Genomic DNA, 19,704 nt, shown 5'->3' with positions numbered 1-19,704 from the left:
ATCATATCCAACATATATATCCATCCTCCTTTGACGTCCCATCTTTGTTCTCTGTGGTGGAGCAATTGGTACATAGACGGCACAACCAAATGTCTTAAGATGGGATATGTCTGGCTCATGACCCGTAAGCAATTGTGATGGGGAATATTTATGTTCACTAGACGGTCTGATACGAATCAGTTCGGCCGCGTGCAAGACCGTGTGTCCCCAAGCTGTGGCTGGAAGCTTAGACCTCATAAGCAATGGTCCAGCTATCAGTTGAATTCGTTTTATGAATGATTCAGCCAAGCCATTCTGTGTATGTACATGTGCCACGGAGTGTTCCACACTTACCCCCATGGACACACAGTAATCATTAAACGCTTGGGACGTGAACTCACCAGCATTGGTCTCTATCATTCCGACCATAGCATAGTAAAAGGCCAGTAGAGAGCGCATATATAGACTCTAGGACTTTCTTATAGCTTTGGCCGATCTCTATGATTTGAAGGAACTCTTTGTTTCCTTCGCCCGTAGTCTCAATATGAAAGCCATTCATTCGAATGTCTTTAAAGCTCAATAGGCTTCTCTTAGAGTTGGGTGAATACAATGCATCAGATATCTCTAGATGCGTACCCTTAGGCAACAGGATGTTAGCCTGGCTGTAGCCTTCTATGAGACTGGCTATATCCGGAATGATACTTTAGAGACTTCATATAAAAACTTTCATTCATTAATAAAATAAGTTCAAAGCAATCAAAACATAGAAAACATAAAGCAAAGAACACGAAAACATAGATGTCAAATTCAACTTCATTCTTTTAAACAATCTGAAGTTTCATAATCCATAAGATCGTCTCGTTCATGATTGAAATCATCTTCACCATCTTGATAAGTCATATAAGCTTCAGGATTCTTAACTTTTAAACTCTCTTGGTAGAGGTCAACGAGATGTTTGGGAGTCCTACATGTCTTATCCCAATGATTACCCATACCACATATATGGCACACGGATTTGGTCAAGTTTTATGGCTTGAAAGATGTACCACGGTCTCGGCCATGTCCACGGGCTCCATAGGAGCCACGGCCATATGAGTTGCCTTGGCCTCGACCAAACGAGTTTCGGTCTCGACCACCACGTCCATGCCATTTTCCACGACCACGGTTGTGTTGGTTATCACTATGGACATGTGCCTCAGGTAATGGGTTTGTTCCAGGAGGTCTCAATTCACTGTTTCTCATCAACAGTTCATTGCTCTGCTCAGCGAACAAGAGACAAGAGATCAGATTAGCATAAGTTGTGAAACCCTTCTCACGGTACTGTTGTTGTAACAACACATTGCTCGTGTGGAAGGTGGAAAAAGTTTTCTCACGCATATCCTTATCCGTTATATCCTCACCACACAGTTTCAATTTTGAAACTATTTTAAACAGGGTCGAGTTATACTCGTCCACGGATTTGAAGTCCTGGATTCTGAGATTCTTCCAATCATATATAGCCTTTGGTAATAACACCGTTCTCTGGTGATCATATCTCGTTTTCAACTCTGTCCAAAGGTCTAGAGGATTCTCAATAGTCAAATACTGATCTTTGAGACTCTCAATAAGATGATGGCGTATAATTAATATCGCACTGTATCTATCTTTCTCACTTGCATTATTGCCCTCAGTGATACATTCACCGAGTCCCTTGGATTTTAAGATGATCTTAGCATCAAGTGCCCATTGCAAGTAATTATCTCCAGAGAGACTTAGGACAGCAAAATTCAAGTTGTTGATTTTCGACATCTGAAATCATATGTTTCATAATTTAGATTTAAAAGTGTTCAAGCGAATACATTCAATATGCTCAAGCAATCCAGATTCTAGATATGATGCAAATAGGTCATTCGTATATGATGCATACATGTTCGATCTTAGCATTCAGATTCTATATGCAATCAGTTCGTACTATTATGCATGCATGATGCAAACAAGCTGCACGGCTACAATCTTAGCAAACGGTTTCAATGCAATCAATACAATGGTCATTTGTTTTCAATTTTAGCAAACGGTTTTCTAAGAGTTCAATGTGTAATTGCAATCAAACAGTCGAGCAATGCATCATTTAGGGTTCATTCGAGAATGTATGAAAACTATCAATACTTGCCAGATTATCAAGACGAGAATGCATAAATCATTTAACCTAGCAAGTGATTTCTATTTCAATTCAAGCATTCGGTTTTAATCAATCAAACAAGATAGTATTCGATTTTAATTTCAAGACATTAGGGTTTCGATCAAACAATCAATAAGACTTCAATTTGAAAATCATTCAATCGGTTTTATCAATTCAAACAACCAAATTCAAGAATGAGATTATCAATCCTAGCAATCGATTTCTATGTGATCAAATTCAATACGGTTTTAATAAGGTTTCGAATTACCTTAACCTCAAGTAGGGTTGAATAGACCACCAAAGAGATGAACCGCGAGCTGGAACTGATCGGAACGCGAACTGATATTGTCGCGAGTTGTCTGATTGCTGAGATCGGGAACGCGAACTGTCTAATGTGCTGATCGGGTCGCGAGCTGTCCGCGACCTGTCTGAGATCGTCTTGTTTGCGAGCTGAGGTTGAACAAGCCGAGATCGTCTGAGCTAGGATCAGGAACGCCTTGAGCTGAAGCTGATCGGGAACAGATTGCAAACAAAGATCGGGATGTAAGGTTTCGCGATCGGGATTAGGATGGTTCGCCGGTAAGGATGTTCGCCGATTAAGGTTAGGGTTTTAGGCAGTTTGTTATAGCTTAGAGATTTAGATTCTATCGTGCTGATAACGTGTTGTAAAACTAGAGAATATAATCTATGTCTCTGTATTATTCATAAACATAAGGAGCTTTATATATAGGGAATTACACCGTCATAGAATAATAGAAAGACTAAAGAAATGAAATACAAATATGGAAAGAGTACAAATCATAATCTAATAAGGAAAAGACAAGATGCTGATTTTTTCTCTCTCTCCTCACGGTCGACTCTCTTTCTCTCTAGCATTGGGCCGGTTATGAACCGGCGATATGATTTATAACAATCTTAGTGCATGATTATCGGTTGGGATATTTTTTGTCCTTAATTTTTTTTTTTTTTTAAAAAAAATAAATAATGAACCAATTGCGGATCGCCACGTGTCAGTAAGGCCCACAAACAGTTAAGAACAACCCTTGAGACGTTTCTTAATTAGGAACATTTGAACAAAGTTCTTAGAAAAATGTGGTGGATCCTAGACCAAAAAACACTAAGGATCAATGTTGTAACTACCAATATCATGCCTTTAGAGTATAAATCAATATATCTAGAAGGCGTTGATTATGTAGAAAGCGGCTGAGAAATCACGCGCCGTGCGTGGTAAATAAAATATCAAACTCAGCGTAGTTAAGTTATCAAATAAAATATCTAAAAAGGGTTCGAGAAAGAACGAGGAAAATTCTCTCATCCAAACGATTATTTCGTATCTATCAGTCACCCAAAGCTACGCGGTTTCGCAAATGGTGAGCATCTTCGCTCTTTACCCTTAATTTTGCCACGTAATTACGATAATACCACACTTATACGCTACCACTTCCTTACCAAGCAAGTCACAAAGGTCTTGTTTGTCATCTTCACACGTCTTCAGTCCACCACACAACTCGATATCTATAAATACATCTCAAACAGACACAAAACTCAACAACAACAATCACACCAAACACATCCACAAACATCATTCTAACTGTTTAGTTCTATCATCAGAAGAAAAGAAAAATGGTTGCGGTTTCCGAGAATAAGTCGACGGTGGAGGCTACGGCGGCGAACTGTCTGATGCTTTTATCAAGAGTCGGACAAGAAAACGGTGGAGATTATAAAAAACGCGTTTTCACATGTAAGACGTGTTTAAAGGAGTTTCAGTCGTTTCAAGCGTTGGGAGGTCACCGTGCAAGTCACAAGAAACCTAACAACGAGAATCTGTCTGGTCTGATAAAGAAGGCGAAAACGCCGTCGTCTCATCCTTGTCCGATATGTGGAGTGGAGTTTCCGATGGGACAAGCTCTTGGAGGACACATGAGGAAACATAGGAACGAGAATGGCGGCGGCGTCACGTTGGTTACAAGAGAGTTATTGCCGGATCCGACGGTGACGACGTTGAAGAAGTCGAGTAGTGGGAAGAGGGTGACTTGTCTTGATCTGAGCTTGGGGATGGTTGAGAATTTGAATCTCAAGTTGGAGCTCGGAAGAACAGTTTATTGATTATTGTTTTTTTTTTTGTGAATATATTAGTTAAGTTTCTCTCATTCTTTGAATTTTTCCTTTCTATTTTAGATTGATACATATACATCTGCAGATTTAGGAAACTTTCATAGGGTGTAATATTTTCTTTACTATAATGAATATAAATTTATTTAGCATTGGATATTTTTTATATATATGTATATGTTTTGCAAGCTAGATATAACGTCAGAAAGTAATACATAGTGACTGTGACATACACGAAAAATACGGCAAGTGATTCATTCAAAAGTACCAGAACACTTGCTAACTACAGAAAAGACACATATGCATGTTGCTTCATCCCAATCCCAATCCCAATATGTAAATAAATATTAAAAACTAATTAATAACCACAAAATTAGGATCAGTTTGGTTTTAATGTTGGTTCAAAAGTAGAAATCGAACTAAAACCAAAATGAATCCAAATTATAACTAATTACTAGATTATGACCCGCACTAAAGCGCGGAATAATTTTTTCTTAAAAACTTTATATAATCGCATTTTTTCTTTATTTAAAGTAGGTTTTGCCATGAATTTGTTACCCAAAGTCCGTATCAAACTCAAAGTCCAAAATATAAAAAATCCCAGAATAGGTCTTGTATAGTAGTTGACCACATATCGAATTCAAAGTGTTATTAGCCGAACTCGAACGGGCAACACAAGAAACCAAAAAAATCCAAAAAAAACGATCTGAAAGTCCAAATTAATCACAAATATAAATATTTGAAACATAAATATGTACTTCAAATATTCAGTTCTATAAATTATATCTAAAATAAGTATTTAAATTTTTAATACGTACCTTAAATATCCAATTATATATAAATAATTTTATTTCTTATGTTTTGCTTTTAAATTTTGGATTTAACTTCGGATATATCCGAATCGAACCCATATAACCTGAATCGGAAAAATATATGATAATTTTATAGATTTTAGGATATGATACAAATTAGAATCAAAACCGATGTATTATATCTGAACCCGATCTGTACTTGCAAATTTGCCAGAATGAGACCTATGATGTGATATAAATTAGAACTGAATTCTCAAATACCCAACATGTATCCCAACGTGTACCTGAACGCCCAAGCCTAACTTAAAGTATGTTTTATGTTTTGTTCAATTAGTTTTATATTTGATAAATATTTATAAGTTTGCAGGAATAACCCATACAATTATACTCATAAAAAATATCAATAATAAATGTTCCAACATATCAGTAAATATTAATAACTATTACTATTTAGTTTATCATATATATCTAATTTTAATACTCTATCTATAAGAATTCTATTATTATATATTTGTGAAGGTTTTAAAGAATTTGTTTCTTGCATTTGAATTAAAGTACATTTGTATATATGAATTAGTAGTCATATATAATTCTTTTTCATATTAATAAATAAAATATAATTGATTATTTACTTAACAATAGTGTTAATATAAATTGAAGTCATTATTAAAAAAATATAGATTAGTTATTTAGTTCCTTAATTTTAGGTTAGTGTCTATATTTAATAATAATTAAGTTAGGCATAAATATAAATAATTATAAAGGTAGTTAAGTGTAATGGTCCAACTTAGACTATTTGTAAGTAGATAAAAAATAAGACCCTAAATTAATAGATTAGATGACATAAAATGATATGAGATATCAAATTTTGGATGAACAAATTTGAATGATACAAGTCAATGTGATGGATGCTCTAACAAAGGAGTTTCATCATCAAAATTTAAGCTTTCTTTCTCATTCTTGTGTTCCAAGTTTTTGGTACTAATCCTTCATGTAGAATCACTTTCATCAGTTTGAACAGTTGTCATAAGTGACGATGAAGGTTTAGACGTTGAAAACAAGAACAGATCAATAAGTTGCGATATGGATGGATCCGTTCGAGACCAACATTGCGTTTGAAATGCGGACTAGGGTAAAACACGCTTTCGGTTTTATTAAATTCTGGTGATAAAATATTTTCTAGTGAATATTCCTATTAAGCCACGGCCAACGAGCGTTGATCATGCGAAAATTATGCTAACCGGGTCAATTAATTTAGAGAAAACAACCATCTAATCTATTAGGGGTGTATTCAATTGAAAGTTTTAAGTGATTTGTGTCAAAATGACAAATTCATCGTTATTGAAACATGAATTTTAAAAATTCATTAGATTTGGTTGTGCGGATATTAATTTTCATGTTTATATATATTTTACATAATTAGAATATATCTGTTAAGTTACTTATATATTTAAATATATATAATTATTTTAAATATAACAATTTGATATGTAAGTTAATTGATTATTTCAAATCATCACATATATTTGGTATTTTTTATTATATACATTTTAAAATTATTTTTTATTCAATTATTATGATCATGATCTGTAATTCAAAGCGCTAGATTTCCTTTATCAATATTTTTATGTTTATTCATTTAAGATAATAACTATATATATATATATATAATTTTACAAACTCAGACAGTAGTCACAGCAGATCATCAAGAGATTCAAATATTAATATTTTTACAAACTCAGACAGTAGTCACAGAGATTCAAATATTAATATTTTTACAAACTCAGACAGTAGTCACAACAGACCATCAAGAGATTCAAATATTAATATTTTTACAAACTCAGACAGTAGTCACAGCAGACCATCAAGAGAATCAAAGAGTAACAAAGTTTAATGTCAAATGGGCATCTAAAGTCTTAGGAAGATACCTGAGGTCAATGAGGCAGTCGAAGAAGATAGAATGTTTATCAAAGAAACTGTGTCTGTCTTGGGTTTCAGGTGGAGTATCTGTGGAACAAAACCACAAAATTCGTATGAATATCAGTAAAAGATTAAATGAATGCAAACGAGTAAAGAACACCAAGTTAAACAAGTAAAATGAATCAACAAAACAAACATGAATCTATGAAGTAAATTGAACATATCTCAACTCTCATAAAACCCATTTTGGATCGCAAACAAAATCAACAGCAAATCAGTGAAACCACAAAAAAACACTAAACAAGTGAAACCCACAACATAAAACTCGTATCGTGAATCTAACAACAGAGAAACAAGTAAATAAGTAAACTCGTATCGTGAATCTATGAAGTAACATCATCATAACAACAGAGAATGATAAACGATTCAACCCTATCAGATCCATGAATCTATGAAGTAAATTGAACATATCTCAACTCTCATAAAACCCATCTCGGATCGCAAACAAAATCAACAGCAAATCAGTGAATCTAACACTAAACGATTCAACCCTATCAGATCGCGAATAAGTAAATTTGAAAAGGAAAAACAAAGAGAAATAGAGACAAACGGAGAGAGACGGACGGAGAAGAGACGAAGAAAGATCGGAGATAGACGGAGACGAGACGGAGATAGATCAGAGACGGATGGAGAGAAGACAGAGACGGACGGAGAGAAGACGGAGATAGATCGGAGACGGACGGAGAGAAAACCCACTCGAGTCGCCGAAGGAGCAAGGAGAGAGCTCGAGAGCCAAAAGAGAGAGATCGATGAAATGAATTTTTTTTCCAAATGGAAACCCTAGCAATTTTAAGATTTTGGACAGCCCACGACCAAAATGACCAAACCCATAATTACCCACTGAATAATTGGTTTACCATTTCTGTCCATTTAACGGGCTTTACCAATTAAAGCCCATATAAATATGGACGTGGGCAACCAATGGAAACCCACCCATTTCACAGCTATAATAAAGCATACGTCTTATTAAGATTTAAATTATACATATGTATCCAGTGTGCAAGCAAGGGTTATAAATCTGTTAATGGATTCTTTTCCCAACATTTTTCTGTCATGAACACTTTACACCGAAAGCCTTCAATAGAAATAAATGAACAAAGACATCATGTACTGAGAAAAATATAGGTTGGATACACCAGAAAATATATAGATAAACCGATGATATAAATAACGAGCAAATCATTTGTCCGTATTAAAATTGAAAAATGTCCGCACAAAAGTGCGGATCAAACTCTAGTTAATACTATTAAAACACAAGCACAAAGTTGAACAATTCTAGGTGAAATATTTTTTTAAAAGCTATACTATATAATTAATATGCCAATTACATTATTCTATAGTCTAACACATTTATATCTATAACAAAATCACCCTACAATTTCACCTTATTATTTATGGTAAGTGACTAAATGAATTTATTATTAATGATAGCATCTTTAAAATTATCATTTGTTATGGTAAGACTATAATACACCCTAATTTTTGCTGAATATAGTTATATAGCAATACATTAAAAAACAATTTATACGTCACTTTATAGTATTTATATTGGTTGATTAGGTGTTTAGTCGACCTGGTGGTTATACTATATATAATTTTCAAATAATATTAATGTTTTCATATGTTAACAAAACGTTTATATTTTATTTAAAGACTTCATATCGGTCGATAGTGATATATATTTCATTGTCTATATTAGTTTTAATAATATTGATGCTTTTTCACACATGTTAATATAAATTTGTATATTACGTTATAGATTTTATATTTATCCGATTTTTTCTGGGTCAATCAGTGTCGGGTCACAGATTAATGGCGCGTTTTTAGATTTTTACCGGAGTTTCTCAAGTCTTTAATTATGAATTTTATTAAATTTAAACTGGATAATATACGGCTCACCAGGGTACCAGTTCAACCACGGGTCCGGGTCATATATGAAAACAATGAATAAAACTAAGGACATATATATAATTATTTTTATAACATAATACGTAAATTAAAATTCAAAAGTATTTAATACCAACTAATATTTTTTATTTAAAGATAAAATCCGCATTTGAAAGTAAATCAAAATCTAGTATATTCTATTAAATTAAAAACATAATCTATTGATAGAGGTTCAGTCTAACTATTATTTTTACCATGTCTCCTACTTAAAATACTAAATTAAATATTTTATAACTGCATCTAAATAAAACAAAATAAGGAAATTATACAACCGTAGTTACCTTTTTATTAGTCAACACATAATTTGTAACTTCCATCCCAAAATTCTCGGTACCCACACATATATTACCGACAGTTTGTTTTTGAAAAAAAAAATATTACTGACAGTTATATAAATATTAACAAATATTCCTTCTTTTTGGGTTTATCTCAAACATGAATTGTATATTATTGATATTATAAATATATAATAACAAATATCCTTCTTTTTGGGTTTATATCAAATGTGAATTGTTAACCTATATAATCTTAGATTAAAATTAACTTTGATATATTTAAAAAAAAAACATTTTCACACTACAATCATAATTTACATCTTAGCCCACGAAGTTATGATTTCTTCATCGAGTCATTAATTTATTCAAATTCTGAATGTTTTACACAAACTTTAAGCTTATCAATTTACAAAGCAAATGATGTCAAAATAGGTTTTAACGGGTTTTAAGTGAATTTTTAATAGAAATAAATATTCGTTTAAACTCAATTAATAAAAATTATTTATTAAATATGATTTTACTAAAAGTTAGTGAAGACTATATTAACCATTTACATATATATATATATATATATATATATATATATATATGTATATATATATATATTTATCTGAAAATAGTAAAAAAAAATTGAACATTTTTCAAAATTTTGTTTGTAATTTTTCCAAAAGCTCTTTTTCCCCTTTTAAAAAATAAAATAAAACATTTTGAAACTGAAATCTATATTATTAAATCAGGATCATAACCTATTGATATATGTTTTGTCCAACTATTTATTCTCTTTTTTAAGGAGTCACTTATTATTCTCTTTATATAATTGCATCTAATTTTATTTAAACACAAACGACCACATCATTATAAAAACTGTCGTACATACTACTTATTACTAATATACATTTTTGTAATCTTTACTTTAACTCCAAAAATCCAAAACTTTTGAAACCCAGCTCTACGGTTACAAAGATGTATTTAAGTAGAAAAATAAATGTTGATCGACTAATAATGTATAACATGCTAAGTAATCATATAAACCCACTCAAATATAGTTCTCTTATTAATTTTTGTACGAATACATTTACCACTCACATATCGATCTTTTATCAACACGTGTGACCCAAGGTATTTATCCTTTCCATAACATTACAACCAATTCTTCTAGCTATTATTTAGTGGTTTGGTTTCATATCTTTGGTTTTTAATTAACCTATGAGATATTAAAAAAAAAATTCAAACATTTTTCAAAAAAAAAAAAATTCAGTTTTCGGTGCGGGTTGGGTTTGATATTGGTTTCGGATATAACATTTTAAGAACCTTTCGAGTATATATGTCATGTGTATGAGACTTTGATTTCCAGGTCGATTCCAAGTCGGGTATTCTGGTACGAATATTCTTGACTAATTATTTTAGGTAACTACTAAGAAAATATAATATGTTACAAATTTTAGAAATAAAGTTTAAAAATAATTTCTGAAATGCATATGATACAAGTGTATATTTATGCAACTAACATACTTAACATAGTTATCAACAATTATATTAAATTAAATTAATATTAATTACATAAATTAATATTAATTACAAATATAATTACAAAAACCACAAATATAGAATTAAATTTTTCAACAAAAAATAAAAAAAATCCCCCCGTATGTCACAGTCTAGTAAATAATTATAGAAGTTGTCAAAAAGGATAAATTTTATTTTTGATTGCTCGTATGTTCTGACGTACGAAGCAAAACAAAAAAATTGATAGTTACAGACTTACAGTCAACCAAAAAAACAAGTCGGTCATATATGTTTTATCCGTTGGTCGGTAATCTTATAAATGACCAATCAGATATAATTGTGAGTTGTCCAATCATATAAACAGTTTTATAATCAACTCTTATCGTCTAGCTGCGAAAAATAAGGAGGATAGATAGTGTGAAAGCAAGAATCTTAAGGTACAAGAAGAAGAGCCACTCTCTCTTATCTTTTTTACTTGCTTCTCAAGTTTCCATCAAGTTTCCGTGCATATCCTCCACTTATTTACTCTCACTTGCTCCCCCACTCCACACGCAGCCTTCAAACGCACGATTCACGCCTCTGTGTTGTCATGCTGTGATTGTCACAATGCTCATTGCTGACGGCAGTTTTGAAAGAACATTCTAAAACGAATTGCCTCCTTTTTCTTTACAATAATAAGCACTGCCTTTCCAAGCTAACGGTATTTCAATTTACAATAAGATTTTTTTTTTTTAAACTAGGAGAAAAGAAATTTGTATACAAGACTAAATTACAAAAACAAGACCAAATATGTGCTTTTTGTCGGTGGCCCAAATATGCTTATAACCGTCATGTTTTAATATGTTAGAAGTATATATGTTGACCAAAAATAAAACTTATATCTAGAATAAAAAGCTTTTTGTCAGAAAAGGTATATCTAGAAAATAAATTAAATATATCAAGAAGGCGGCTGGTAAATCACGCGCCACGCGTGGTAAATAAATCAAACTCAGAGTTTTAGCTAAGTTATCACATAAAAATATTTAAAAAGGGTTCAAGAAAGCACGACGAAGATTCTCATATTATTTTGTATCTATCAGAGTCACCCAAAGCTACGCGGTTTCGCAAATGGCGGAGCATATTCGCTCTTTACCCTTTCTTTCGCCAGGTATTTACTATAATACTCATACGCTGCCGCTTCCTTACCAAGCAAGTCACAAGGTCTTATTTGTCATCTTCACACGTCTTCAGTCCACCACACAACTCGATATCTATAAATACATCTCAAACAGACACAAAACACAACAGCAACAACAACAATCACACCAACACACAAACACAAACATCATTCTTATTGTATCGTTTTATTATCATCAGAAGAAAAGAAAAATGGTTGCGGAGATTAAGTCGACGGTGGAGGCTAAGGCGGCGAACTGTCTGATGCTTTTATCAAGAGTCGGACAAGAAAACGGTGGAGATGCAAAACGCGTTTTCACATGTAAGACGTGTTTGAAGGAGTTTCATTCGTTTCAAGCGTTGGGAGGTCACCGTGCAAGTCACAAGAAGCCTAACAACGAGAATCTGTCTGGTCTGATAAAGAAGGCGAAAACGCCGTCGTCTCATCCTTGTCCCATATGCGGAGTGGAGTTTCCCATGGGACAAGCACTTGGAGGACACATGAGGAAACATAGGAACGAGAATGGCGGCGGCGTCACGTTGGTTACAAGAGCGTTATTGCCGGAGCCGACGGTGACGACGTTGAAGAAGTCGAGTAGTGGGAAGAGGGCGGCTTGTCTTGATCTGAGCTTGGGGATGGTTGAGAATTTGAATCTCAAGTTAGAGCTTGGAAGAACAGTTTATTGATTCTTGTTTTTTTTTCTGGATATATTAGTTAGTTTCTCTCATTCGTTGATTTTTTTCCTTGATATTTTAGATTGATACATAAATCTGCAGATTTAGGAAACTTTGATAGACTGTAATATTTTTTTTACTAGTGAATATATATTTTACGTACTAACCATTGGAGATTTAAATAAGATTAGTATATCTTTTGCAAGTTAGATATACTCATATACTAACTATAACTCGTACCCGTCCGCAAGTAATAGTGTAATACAATAGAACCTATATCAATTAATATTCGGTAAATTAATAAATTCTATAAATTAATAAATTTTACCGGTCCCAACTTGGGTCGGTTCAAAATTTGACACAAATCAATAAAATAATAAGATAATAATTTTTTAGAACATTATATGTAAATATATGGTCCCGTTAAAATTATAAATTAATAATTTATATGTATACATATTTTATATAATTAAGAACATATTATTATATTGTTTGTTTTATATTCACAATAGAATTATCTTTATATTTTCTTAACACTTAATATATTTTGATAAGATTTAGTAATATTATATCTAAAACTACATTTAAGTTCTATGCAATATATATTATATACACCATAGAATATAATAAAATTAATATAAATGTCGAATTTAAAAAAAAAAATTAATGTCTATATACTAAAATCAAATATATTTTTTATCTTAGAATAAATATATCTTAAAACAAGAAATCTAAATAAGGAAACTTTTGTAAATTAATATCTCTATAAATTAATAAAATTTTAAAATCCCAACATTATTAATTTATAGAGGTTTTACTGTACATAGATAAACGAAAAAGGCAAGTGATTCATTCAAAAGTATACTAGTGAATACTAGAACACTTGGTCTAACTGCTAACTAAAGAAAAGGCACCATATTGCATGTTGCTTCATCCCAATAAATGTAAATAAAAATATATACAGAATAATACCATAGAAATTCAAGTATTCGGTTCATGTTGATTATTTCGGATATCAGATAATCTAGAGAGAAAAAAATGATTACGATTCATTTTATATCTGAGGAAAATTTCGTTCGGATCAAATCTTTAGTTCTTATTTTTTCTTCAAATCTGTAGTTCAGTAATAAAACTAAGAATTCAACTAATAACCAAAAAGTAGGATCAGTTTGATAGTATTAATTTTGGTTTAGTTCAAATTATCTGGAAAATAAAACTAAAACCAAACCGAATCAAAATTTAAGAGCGTCGGGCTCTAACTTAATCTCTCACAATTATTGATATAAAATCAAATACAAAATGTAGAAAGAGAATGAAAACTATTAAGGTACGTTTCTGTGGGAAGAATTTTGTATGACAGTTGAAAAACTTAAAAGCTAACATGTTTATTTCCTATGAGCTAACTTTTCTTTTGTTTTGAATTTTAATTACAAAAATAAATGATATTATTATTATATTCAAGATACTAAAAAAAAAGTAAAAACAGGAAAAGTACGCAAAGTGGTCATCTGAAAAGGGTTGAACGTGAATTGGGCCAAATCTATTAATGACATCAATTTAAAGAAGTTTGGGCCTACAAGTGTTGTAGAGATGAACGGTCAAGATCAGACGTCAGCAAGATAACCTTCGTGGTAAGTGGTAACCATAACATCAGATCAAAAAAAAAAGTCGAAGCAAAGTTCTGGTGCTTCTCGCGCACCCTATCATCCGATCAGACTTTCTTCTCCGGCGAAAATCACTCTCTTCCTCACCGGCGATCGAGTCCCAGACTATCAAATCGAGGTACCCAATCTCCCGATTTCTCCAATTCTCAGCCATTCTGAATCGACTCGTTCGAAATTTGTTTCTCGGTTTCTTGATTATCAACACTCTTCACTGAGCAGTTAGGTTACAGTGTCTTATAGATTCGTATCTATCACTCTTCACTGATTCGAATTCGTTTCAGAGGTTTGATTTTGACCAAAAAGCTCCACCTTCCTAGGGTTAGCTAAAGAGGGAAGCTTGAATCGAAATGGTAAGTCTTTGCATTAGGGTTTACATTTCCTGAGAAAGAAGTTTGAAACTTTGCATTCACTTTTTGATTTTTTTTTTCTTCAGTCATATGAAAGCAAAGGCTTCTGGGTTCTTAAGAACAATGAGAATGCAAACGAGGAAGAAGACTCTGTGTATGTTCATCACCATCAACCAAGAGAAGATGCAAAGCGTCCTTACCCTTGGTTTAACGACTCCTCTTCTCGCTCTGAGACCTTCCCAAACAAGAAGCAAGCCGTTGTGCAAGTGCAAGATCCAGGGAAATCAAATGTAGTAGGTCTAAGTCTTCCTCTATGGGAAACTTCATCCGTGTTTCAATCCGTCTCAAACCAGTTCATGGATAGGCTTCTCGGCACTGAGATGCCCAGACCCCTTTTGTTTGGTGACAGAGATAGCAGAACAGAGCCCAAGAGCTATATGGAGGACAGATCTGTGGAGTTGTCTATATCTAACGGGGCTGAAGTTGTTGGAAGCTGTTTCGGTGGTGGTGGTGATGGAGGAAGTAGAAAGCTTCAAGTTAGTCGTGTCAAGGAGACGATGAGTGCTACAACACATGGTGGTTTGATAGACGGTAGGAAAATGGAGTCATCTTCGATTAGAGCTTGTGGTGGGAGGGAGAACGAGAGTAGTAGTAGTAGTAGCTTTGTGAATTTCGCGATGGAGGGTGGTCATCCTTATGGTAATGAGGAGGACACTCATGGGATCACGTTTGGTGAAGAGCTTAACGGTGTTGGCTCTGGGAACTATCAGTCTTATGTTCAAGATCCAGATATGGTTTATGGACAAGAAACCGCACAGACCAACAGCGATGTTGTGAGTGAGCAACCGCAAGTGGCTAAACAGAGTTTGGAATCTCTTCCAAAGAGTAAGACGTCAAAGAAGGAAGCTTCCACAAGCTTTCCTTCGAACGTAAGAAGCTTGATATCAACTGGTATGCTCGATGGCGTTCCTGTGAAGTACGTGTCTCTCTCGCGTGAGGTAAAACACCCTTTAATGTCTCATCTCAACTTATTTTTAAGCTTTGCCGTATTGTAAACAATCTAAAACTCAGGAGCTTCGAGGAGTCATCAAAGGATCAGGCTATCTCTGTGGGTGTCAAGCTTGTGATTATACAAAGGTGAGCCGTCAATATAATAAAGCTCTGTTTTGTTGAGGAACCCTGACTGATTATTAATTATTTGGTTATCATCGAAGGTGCTTAATGCGTATGCATTTGAGAGACACGCGGGATGTAAAACAAAGCATCCAAACAATCATATTTACTTTGAAAACGGGAAGACTATTTATCAGATAGTTCAGGAACTTAGGAACACTCCTGAGACTATGTTGTTTGATGTTGTTCAGACTGTTTTTGGGTCTCCTATCAATCAGAAAGCATTCCGCATATGGAAAGGTCCAACCAAATCTTCTTCTTCTTCTTCATTGATTTGTGTTGTCTTTCAACTTTCTGAACTGTTTTTGTTTTGGATCAGAATCATTCCAAGCAGCAACCAGGGAACTTCAGCGTATCTATGGCAAAGAAGAGCGTTGCTTTTGAATGTATAAATTACTATATTAATGTGGAGAATTGTAAGATTGTAAACTTTTACTGGATCTTATAATGTATAAATTTCTTTTTTTTTGTTTGATTTTGTATATAGAGAACCTTTAGTAAGCTTTAAGAACTGATGATGTAAAAGAGAAAGCAAAAGCTAAGAAAAGATTTTGAGTTATGAGCAAGAGTTTAGCAATCTAGCCGCAGAATCTGATATCAAATCAATTTGAGAAGATTCTACTACCCTCATGACAAATTAGTTTCTTTCCCACTCCACTTCAAATTCGGACCTCTTTAAGTTCCACAGCATGCAGAGTTCTGCGTGGCTTGTCCGGATCCAGACGCCTGATCTGTTTGGCTCATCCTAATCGTCGCAAGCTGCAATTTACGATAGAGTTGTGACAGACAAAACAGAAAAAAGATTTTCTTAAAGAATTGTGCACAAAAAATTTGAAATGGAAGAATTGCTGAAGGAGAATGTAACCTCTGCTCTGGAGTCAGTATCAGTGAGTCTCTGCTTAATGTCCTTTGCTAACGAGAAGAAAACTTCTTCCACATTCAGATTTGTTCTAGCACTCTTGACATATGAATTATGAAATAACTTATTAGCAACGGTAAGCAAAAACGAATACGACCAATGTAGTATTCTAAGCTGTACTTCTGATGGAGACAATGTTTGGCTTACTGTTTCAAAGAACTTGATTCCGTATTCATCAGCAAGTGCTTGACCCCTTGATGTTGGAACAGCCTACAAAACAAAAAGGTTACCAAAAACGTTATTCATTTGATTACTCGTGAATCAGGAAGTTGTGAGAATGAGCTTGCGTGTACTATATACCCTCTTGCTCTCGTCCATATCAGCTTTGTTCCCTACCAAGATCTTGTTGACATTATCTGAAGCGTGCTGTTCGATATTACGAATCCAGTTCCTGATGTCTACAATAAAAGGTCAAGAAAACAGATCCGGGAAAAAGCAGAAACGTAAGACCACAAAAGAGAACTTACTGTTGAAGGATGTTTCGTCTGTGACATCATACACCAGCAAAATGCCCATTGCCCCACGGTAATAAGCTGCAAAAAGTGAAGTAAAAAAATAAAATTCTGGCGCAAAAGAAAAAGGTGCTTATCAACTTAAACAACTGAATAATGATATCACCAAAACATGCACTGAACAAAAACAGCATCAGCCATAACGTTTAGTAGACTGCACAAACTAAAAAAAAAAAGATGCCATTCTGATTCAATTTACAGTGAGAAAATGTATGTTAAGGACACAATAAGAACAAGTAGCTCATATCTAAAGAAGGCCTCATTCGACTCTTAGATACCTCTAATTCGACTTCTAGTGGGAAAATGACACACTATTAGATCAAGTAGCTCATATGTAAAGAAGTCTCCCTCGACTCTTAATCCTCCTCTCTGATTCAATTTAAAGGACACTATTGAAGAAAGTGTGACTGACCAGTGGTGATGGTGCGAAAACGTTCTTGACCAGCAGTGTCCCAAATCTGGAGCTTGATGCGTTTATCATCAAGCTCAATAGTTCTTATCTTAAAATCAATTCTGCATCACCACAACCACATGATAAGAGTACTACTAACTCAGTGAAACAAACAAAGACAGTCTCTCTCTCTCTAATCTTCTCTTTGAAGAAGAAGACAAACCCAATGGTGGTGATGAAGCTAGTGGTGAAGGAGCCATCAGAGAACCTCAACAGCAAACAACTTTTACCCACACCTGCAACATTAGAATCCCTATGTGATCTATAACACACACTACATTGTATAGATTCGGCGATTTCGAAATTGATCGATTGTATCGCTTGGATAAATGAGGGGAAGATACGTACCGCTATCACCGATGAGGAGAAGCTTGATGAGATAGTCGTAATCGGCTCTAGCTCTAGCTGGTGGAGCAGCCATTGAATCTATAATGGAGATCAGAAACCGAATAGACTAAGAGATCGATGGAGAATGGAGATGATCACGATGAATGCTTACCAGATCATATGATGCAGAGACGAGAGCGTGGTGATAGTGATGATGAGTACAGAAGAACGAACGAGAGAGAGTGTTTGAAATGGTGTAAGGCTAAAATACGCTCGTTCTGGTTTAACTTCTGCTTCTTTATTATACGCCCCTTCTTCTTCGATATTTTACCTCCGGCGTAAGTTAGCAATCTTAAACCGCGAAGAGAGGGAGAGAGATCTGGCCCAGAAAGCATGAAGCCTTATGGTGTTATTATGGGCCTTTTTTTATAAACTCGAAAATACAAAATATGAGGCAACTTGGGTGTGAGGTAGAGATATGCTTATAAGCTACTCTTTTGCCAACCAAATTCCACTACAAAATATTTCTAGAATTACAATGACTACTTGATGGGTTCAATAAGTTAAGCTTTACGGTGAATTTTGTGAACTTCAATATTTTTACTGATTTTTTGTAGAATAAATGTATGTGTACATTAGTGCATAAAACACATTTCACACGCATCTGAATTACTAGAGAGAAGATATAAATAGTGAGATTTCATCAGGATCAAATAAATTAAAACAAAAATATAAGTGATACTTATAATAAATTAATAATCTAAGTTTTTTTTTGGTGCAAATAATCTAAGTTTTGCATACCACCAATGTAATGCATCATTTTGCTAATGTAATGGTCCCGAGAATAATGAAGTTGAATCCATCCCATTTGTTAGCCTGTATATTGGTTGGACTAGATTCTTGTAAGGATGAGATCTAGTTTAACAAGTGTCCTGAGTCGTGACAGAAACACACTTCGTTACAATAGTGTTTAAATGGGTGGTCTACCAGTTAAGTTCTTACTCTTGATCTTATTGCTAAACACACTTCGATCTGACTCAGAGATGTCACTTCATGCGTACCTGACCACCATTGATAACCCCTTTCACTCGGTAGTAGAGGATCACTACTTATGGGATACTGCTGGATGCAGGGGGGTTTCTATTCCTCGAGCAAAACTTGGGACATCCTTACACCCCGAGGACAGATACAACCCTGGTCTAAGATCATCTGGTTCAAGGGATCAGTACCGCCTTCAATATGTGGGTTTCTCACCTGGACAGGCTGCCTACTAGACAAAAGACTTGCTGATTGGGGAATGAACATTCTAAACGTTTGCTGCATCTGCTCTTTCTCGCCTGAAACAAGAGATCACCTGCTCCTCTCTTGCAACTTCGCAGTTCAAATTTGGAACCAGGTATTCATCAGGGTGGGATCTCCTAGTACACTGCTGTTCGGTCAGACTTAATCAACTGGCTGCAGGAACCTCAATCGCGAGAGACAAAAGTGCTGCATCTTTTAGCCTCTCAAGCTGTGGTGTATTGTATTTGGAAGCAGCGTAACAACCTTCTCCACAACAATAGAATCATCCCTGCCGTCACTGTCTTCAAAGAGATTAACAGAACAATCATTAACACGATCCATGCTAGGAAAGGACAGCGTCGATAACCTTTTGCAACACTGGCTGATCTAAGCTAGTCGTTGGTCTGCTGCTTAACTGCTTACTCTAATGC

The 19,704-nt window shown here is 34.2% G+C and overlaps 4 protein-coding genes across 5 annotated transcripts; 3 read left to right on the top strand and 1 right to left on the bottom strand.

Moving 5' to 3' along the window:
* Positions 1 to 3,667: 3,667 nt before the first annotated feature.
* LOC106356214 (zinc finger protein ZAT12-like) lies at positions 3,668 to 4,401 on the top strand. The gene has a single exon (XM_013796008.3). It carries the CDS (start codon positions 3,761 to 3,763, stop codon positions 4,241 to 4,243), a length of 483 nt encoding a protein of 160 aa, XP_013651462.2. The 5' UTR covers positions 3,668 to 3,760; the 3' UTR covers positions 4,244 to 4,401.
* Positions 4,402 to 11,971: 7,570 nt separating this feature from the next.
* LOC106356213 (zinc finger protein ZAT12-like) lies at positions 11,972 to 12,761 on the top strand. Its single transcript, XM_013796007.3, has one exon. The coding sequence runs from the start codon at positions 12,138 to 12,140 to the stop codon at positions 12,609 to 12,611; it is 474 nt and encodes a 157-aa protein (XP_013651461.2). The 5' UTR covers positions 11,972 to 12,137; the 3' UTR covers positions 12,612 to 12,761.
* Positions 12,762 to 14,221: 1,460 nt separating this feature from the next.
* Positions 14,222 to 16,342, top strand: LOC106357797. 2 transcript variants are annotated; one of them, XM_048746622.1, is made up of 6 exons: positions 14,222 to 14,381; positions 14,545 to 14,613; positions 14,697 to 15,608; positions 15,682 to 15,747; positions 15,825 to 16,023; positions 16,103 to 16,342. In XM_048746622.1, exons 2-6 carry the CDS (start codon positions 14,611 to 14,613, stop codon positions 16,165 to 16,167), a joined length of 1,245 nt encoding a protein of 414 aa, XP_048602579.1. In that variant the 5' UTR covers positions 14,222 to 14,381; positions 14,545 to 14,610; the 3' UTR covers positions 16,168 to 16,342. The 2 variants fall into 2 exon arrangements, with proteins under 2 accessions (XP_048602579.1, XP_022551608.2); XM_022695887.2 differs by having other exon boundaries at positions 14,262 to 14,381; positions 14,487 to 14,613.
* On the bottom strand, positions 16,282 to 18,393 carry LOC106357799 (ras-related protein RABE1c-like). Its single transcript, XM_048746623.1, has 9 exons — positions 18,165 to 18,393; positions 18,014 to 18,091; positions 17,829 to 17,901; positions 17,627 to 17,727; positions 17,170 to 17,235; positions 17,003 to 17,100; positions 16,850 to 16,912; positions 16,649 to 16,741; positions 16,282 to 16,542 (listed from the first exon to the last, which is right to left on the bottom strand). The coding sequence occupies exons 2-9, from the start codon at positions 18,084 to 18,086 to the stop codon at positions 16,459 to 16,461; spliced, it is 651 nt and encodes a 216-aa protein (XP_048602580.1). The 5' UTR covers positions 18,087 to 18,091; positions 18,165 to 18,393; the 3' UTR covers positions 16,282 to 16,458.
* Positions 18,394 to 19,704: the final 1,311 nt, after the last annotated feature.

The sequence above is a fragment of the Brassica napus genome, chromosome C2 (genome assembly GCF_020379485.1).
Source record: "Brassica napus cultivar Da-Ae chromosome C2, Da-Ae, whole genome shotgun sequence".
NCBI lineage: Eukaryota > Viridiplantae > Streptophyta > Magnoliopsida > Brassicales > Brassicaceae > Brassica > Brassica napus.
This window is presented reverse-complemented; position numbering and strand designations above follow the sequence as displayed.